At 42.3% G+C, this 6,263-nt stretch overlaps 1 protein-coding gene across 1 annotated transcript; it reads left to right on the top strand.

Moving 5' to 3' along the window:
* Nucleotides 1–2,282: 2,282 nt before the first annotated feature.
* Nucleotides 2,283–3,635, top strand: rho (rhodopsin). The gene has a single exon (XM_016447698.1). The coding sequence runs from the start codon at nt 2,392–2,394 to the stop codon at nt 3,454–3,456; it is 1,065 nt and encodes a 354-aa protein (XP_016303184.1). The 5' UTR covers nt 2,283–2,391; the 3' UTR covers nt 3,457–3,635.
* Nucleotides 3,636–6,263: the final 2,628 nt, after the last annotated feature.

Genomic DNA, 6,263 nt, shown 5'->3' with positions numbered 1-6,263 from the left:
CAAAGTTGGAACTGCCCCACTTTATAGAAACAGACACCGGCATTGTAGGCTACTCTCCCAGGAAACAGTCCTCGTCCTCCATAAAATGCGCTGGACACATCTGAATATTTGGGTTGAACTGTTCTGGAACAGTGTTGTAAATACAACTTAACCACTGATTTCTAGTCGTGTCCTCTTTTGGAAGGCCAAACAAAGTAGTTTCGCTTTCACAACGAAGCACACAGCGCCTTCACGACATGGCGGCGGCAACAACAATACTACAGTGAGAATAAAAGTTACGCCTTCTTTCTTTGCGTGAACATTTGGGCGGCGTTATACAAATCTTCCCACATCTTGATGTAGACATGTGGGGGCGTGTTAGAATGAGCCGTTTTAGGTAGGCGTGGTTGACTCTTAACTTTTATAAAAAATATCTCTTTGGATTTGAGACTTTAGTCTTTGCAACTTTACAGATCTTCTTTATGCACCAAGAGCTTTTAACACTCCAAAGAGAAAGGAAAAATTGAAATCGCATCATATGACCCCTTTAATAATGTGTCTATGTCTGTCATTGAAGTTATGTTTTTATTGTAATGACCTTGAAAAGTGGATTCAGCATTGGGGGAAAATTAGCATATTTTTACTCAAATATAATACATTTATGGTATATTGCTTGTGTGTTTCAAAGACACTCATAATTAATTTGAAATGTACTCGTGATACAAAAAAAGTACACTTTAATATCACTGATCAAGCGTGTAATTAGGCATATACTTACTGAAGTTGTTCAAATTTAGCATATAAAAGTACACTAAATACACTTAAAGTTATACTGTACTATAATTTAATTACAACTAAAGTACACTTAGTACAAAAAATAATTGTTCCAAAATAGCACACTTCAAGTTAACTAATCATTAACACACTTGAAGTACACTGACAATTAGTCTGGCTGCAAGTATACTTAACATATATATATTTTTTTTTTCACTAGGGGAGCTACACTAAAATTACTAACAAAAAGTTTATGTTCACACCGTATATTGTAGCCTACTTCAGATTGTGTGAATATTTTATGTTCAAATATTTACCAATTGTTGAACTGAATGCTAATTGAGACTATACTAACCAGTTACAGCCAATATTTCCCCTGCAGCCCATGCAGTGTGGATTGTAGAAAGACTAGCAAGCAGCTAATGTGCTTAAGGCTCCTCGTTGTAGGGTAACTCTCCTGTAATCTGTAAATCCTCTTCATAAAACCCACCTGTGCGAAATATGCTGAGCCTTGAGCATGTCTACCCAGGCATTTCACAGGGACAAGGGTAGCCTTAGTCCACCTGACACTACACGATCTAGAATATGCAAGAGTGGAAATAAGTTCATGACAAATATTCTTGTGTTTAGTACACTGCTTTTATTATCATGAATGAAAAATGACTGATGAATGAATTTCTTATTCTTGAATTAAAGTGCTTGATTAAATGTGATGATTTCTAAGAACAGTAGTTAACTTGGAGTATTCTGGTTCCTTCAGATGTTTGAGAATGGCATTAACATCCGCAAGGTCGTGAGTGCATTTCCCAGAAAACATGTATACTTTGAATGCATCAAAGCCGATACATGCCAGAGCACTTATTAGGTATATTGTAGTGTGTGTGTGTGAAATGTGACCTACTTTTCTATGGTGTTCCGCAGGCATATACCTTACAAGATCACAACATTCCTTGTTGGCACTAATGCAGCACAGGTCATCACATTATCTTGAAACAGTTTGTGGTTTGACAACATGAAAGTGTCTTCATTTTGAATCACTTCAAACTGAACAAACTTCTTTTGTCAAATGTTTTGCTTAAAAACGTGAGTGTGCTGTCTTGGTTTGAAATGTTGTTTTCTCACTTGTGCACTTTGAAATGTGTCCAAATCCTATTCGGGGCCTCTGCATTGGATGCTGCTCGATGGAAGTCAAGTTACCTTTATTTATATAGCGCTTTTAACAATACAGATTGTGTCAAAGCAGCTTTACAATATTAAATAGGAAAATAGTGTGTAATAATGCAAAACGGTAAACACTCAATTTTCAGTTAAAGCCAGTTTGTCGTTGATCAGGGTTTTTTCTTTTTCTTTTTTTTCTATCGCCGCTTACCTGACTTGTGCAGGTACAACCTTAATAACTTGATAAGTTGCCAGATATGCAGTGCAATGATGGCTGGGATTATTTTATTAGCTGTGGCCTAAATAGACTCGTGCTGACAGCCTGGAAACATCAGGTAATCCCAAGCGAGCCTCTATAAAGTGGGGTGCACGCTCGCCCCATCAAGTTGTAGCACGGTCCTGCCTCGTTTCTCCACAGTCTTGCCGAGCCATCCAAACACTACCGCAGAAAGGGGCTGAGCACAACATCCAACTGCAGCCATGAACGGTACAGAGGGACCGGCATTCTACGTGCCTATGTCCAACGCCACCGGCATTGTTAGGAGCCCGTACGAGTATCCCCAGTACTACCTGGTGGCGCCATGGGCATACGCCTGCCTGGCCGCATACATGTTCTTCCTCATCCTCACCGGCTTCCCCGTCAATTTCCTCACTCTGTACGTCACCATCGAGCACAAGAAGCTGCGTACACCTCTCAACTACATTCTGCTGAACCTCGCCATTTCCGACCTCTTCATGGTGTTCGGTGGCTTCACCACAACGATGTACACCTCGATGCATGGCTACTTCGTTCTCGGACGCATCGGCTGCAACCTCGAAGGCTTCTTCGCAACCCTGGGTGGTGAAATGGGCCTTTGGTCCCTGGTGGTGCTGGCCTTTGAGAGGTGGATGGTCGTCTGTAAACCTGTGAGCAACTTCCGCTTCGGAGAGAACCACGCCATCATGGGTGTTGCCTTCACCTGGGTCATGGCCTGCTCCTGCGCCGTGCCTCCCCTGGTCGGCTGGTCCCGTTATATCCCCGAGGGCATGCAGTGCTCGTGCGGAGTCGACTATTACACTCGCGTACCTGGCGTTAACAATGAGTCCTTTGTCATCTACATGTTCATCGTCCACTTCATGATTCCAATGGTTGTCATATTCTTCTGCTACGACCGTCTCGTCTGCACCGTCAAAGAAGCCGCTGCCCAGCAGCAGGAGTCCGAGACCACACAGAGGGCCGAGCGTGAGGTCACCCGCATGGTCATCATCATGGTCATTGGCTTCTTGATTTGCTGGGTCCCCTATGCCAGCGTGGCCTGGTATATATTCACCCACCAGGGAAGCGAATTTGGGCCTGTCTTCATGACACTGCCAGCCTTCTTTGCCAAGACCGCTGCTGTCTACAACCCGTGCATCTACATCTGCATGAACAAGCAGTTCCGTCACTGCATGATCACCACCCTGTGCTGCGGCAAGAACCCCTTCGAGGAGGAAGAGGGCGCCTCCACTACTGCATCCAAGACCGAGGCTTCGTCCGTGTCTTCCAGCTCCGTGTCCCCAGCGTAAACACTCGTCCGTGACACACGATAAGCAGCTACGTGCACTGGGCTTTGACGGCGACCGACGACACAGAGACCACAAAGTGTTCAGCCCAGGGAAACGAGCGACCGCTACCACTTGCAGAAAAAAATGTTCGTCAGTTTTCCTTTTTGTATTTTTACAAAACCCAATTGGTTCAACCAAAAGACAGTTTTGAGAGAGGACAGACCGCGACCGCTACCACTTGCAGAAAAAAATGTTCGTCAGTTTTCCTTTTTGTATTTTTACAAAACCCACAAAACCCAACCAAAAGACAGTTTTGAGAGAGGACAGACCATGTCCCAGTTTCAGTACATCCAGCGAGTCCAGCGTAACGGTGCATAAGATTATTTTTGTTTTTTTATTTTTCTTCCTAAAATGCAGCAAAAGGAAAAATATCTTAACTCTCTTACTGTTGGACTCCTTATACTGGCTTTGTTGTGATTGTAGAGGCATGTATTCAAGGCAACGTAACAATAAAAAGCACTTTGCAAATTAAATCGCTCTGTTTATGTTTTGATTGAGCTGTAATGTTAACGAAGTGTCGAAATAGCATTTTAAATCAAATAATTTCTGATGAGAGCTTTAATGTGGTGTATATATTCCCACCTTCGGTAAAGGCTGAGTGCTTTTTAATCTATTCTGTTTAATCAACACCAAGACAATAGCTACTGCCGAGTTTTGAATTGAAAAAAGTACATACATTTCTTCAACAGTTAACAGCACCATAATTATGGATAACAGGCTCAATATGTTATTCAACGCAAGTATACAACCGGGGCAATCCTCACTGTCACCTTGGATTAAAGGCTTTATTAAGGATGATTTGACAGATATGTATGGATGAATTAGGTAGGATCAGAGCTGACATGTTAATCCTGCTCTAGGTCAGAGTGGTGAAAATAGATTATGATTATGTATAGTTTGCCTTTCACTGGCATCTGTGTAAATAGGGACACACAGCCTCACAAAACATTTGGTAACACTTAAGATTATGGAACACTATTCACTAACATGAACTACTGTAGTTGCTTATGAACATGCATATTACTAGCATATTGGCTGTTTATTAGTACTTATAAAGCACATATTAATGCATGACCATGTTTTAGATCCCTTAAACCTACCCCATACCTAAAAATAACTACTACTACAACTGCATTACTTACTATGAACAAGGGGCAAATTAGGAGTTTACTGAGGTAAAACTCTTAGTTAATAGAGAACCAAAGAAGGTCAGACACTTTTTTACTGAGATTATAGCTAAAATTATTGCTAAGCGTGGACAAGCTCAAGTCTACAAATGCATGTAAGCAATGTTATCAAGATGTTTAAGACTCGTGGCACTGTGGCCACCTTCACTACACATGGCTGCAAGAGAAAACTTTGGTTTTTGGAAAAGCACTTTGGTCAGCCTCAACACAGATTAAAGCTGACCTTCAGACACAAGGTATGACAGTTTCAACTTGCAACATCTCCATGAAAGGGGGTTGTAAGGTAGGAGACCCAGAAAACCCCCCACAAAGTCATGTCTGAAGTTAGCCAGAACTAGGGCTGGACGATATGGCCAAAATTGATATCAGGATATACAGTATTTCTTAATTTCGGTCGATATGATATAATTCCAATATCGATATGAACAATATTTTAAAAAAGCCTCATAAAAACTGCCAAGCAACCCACAACAGATGTCTGTACTTACAAACTTCTGGAAAATTAATTTTACAAGTCTATGTGTTACGGGGCTGACAAGACGTGAGACGTGCGGATCCATGTGCAAGCTTTAATTCAAGCAGAGAGGTCAGAAACACAGGCAGGGTCGAACAAGGGCAAACAGGTATAATGAGGGCAAGACAGAAGAGTAATCCAAAACGGGCGTGGTCGATAAGCGGCTAACAATATCCAGAGGGCTTGACACGAGGGGTTATCCAATAACAATGCAAAGGTCCAGGCAGGGGCAAACAGTATCCGAACAGGTACACAGGCAATAATCAGAAGACGGGGAAACAGACAAGGCAAGACTAGGCGAAGGCTAACGAAAGGAAACAGGCTCCGTATAGTAGCTATCGCTAAGAGAGTGATAAACGCATACAATACTCGGCAGAGGGAAGGGATCAGAGTGAGTGTTAAATAGTGAGTGAGTGATATGAAACAGCTGTGTGCAATCAGTGCTCAGTTGTGACTAGACTTGACTCATGACGATCAGTTGTGACTAGACTTGACTCATGACGATCAGTTGTGACTAGACTTGACTCATGACGATCAGTTGTGACTAGACTTGACTCATGACGATCAGTTGTGACTAGACTTGACTCATGACGATCAGTTGTGACTAGACTTGACTCATGACGATCAGTTGTGACTAGACTTGACTCATGACGATCAGTTGTGACTAGACTTGACTCATGACGATCAGTTGTGACTAGACTTGACTCATGACGATCAGTTGTGACTAGACTTGACTCATGACGATCAGTTGTGACTAGACTTGACTCATGACGATCAGTTGTGACTAGACTTGACTCATGACGATCAGTTGTGACTAGACTTGACTCATGACGATCAGTTGTGACTAGACTTGACTCATGACGATCAGTTGTGACTAGACTTGACTCATGACGATCAGTTGTGACTAGACTTGACTCATGACGATCAGTTGTGACTAGACTTGACTCATGACGATCAGTTGTGACTAGACTTGACTCATGACGATCAGTTGTGACTAGACTTGACTCATGACGATCAGTTGTGACTAGACTTGACTCATGACGATCAGTTGTGACTAGACTTGACTC

Source organism: Sinocyclocheilus anshuiensis, unplaced genomic scaffold (assembly GCF_001515605.1).
Source record: "Sinocyclocheilus anshuiensis isolate Anshui unplaced genomic scaffold, SAMN03320099.WGS_v1.1 scaffold625, whole genome shotgun sequence".
In the NCBI taxonomy this organism is placed as follows: Eukaryota; Metazoa; Chordata; class Actinopteri; order Cypriniformes; family Cyprinidae; genus Sinocyclocheilus; species Sinocyclocheilus anshuiensis.
This window is presented reverse-complemented; position numbering and strand designations above follow the sequence as displayed.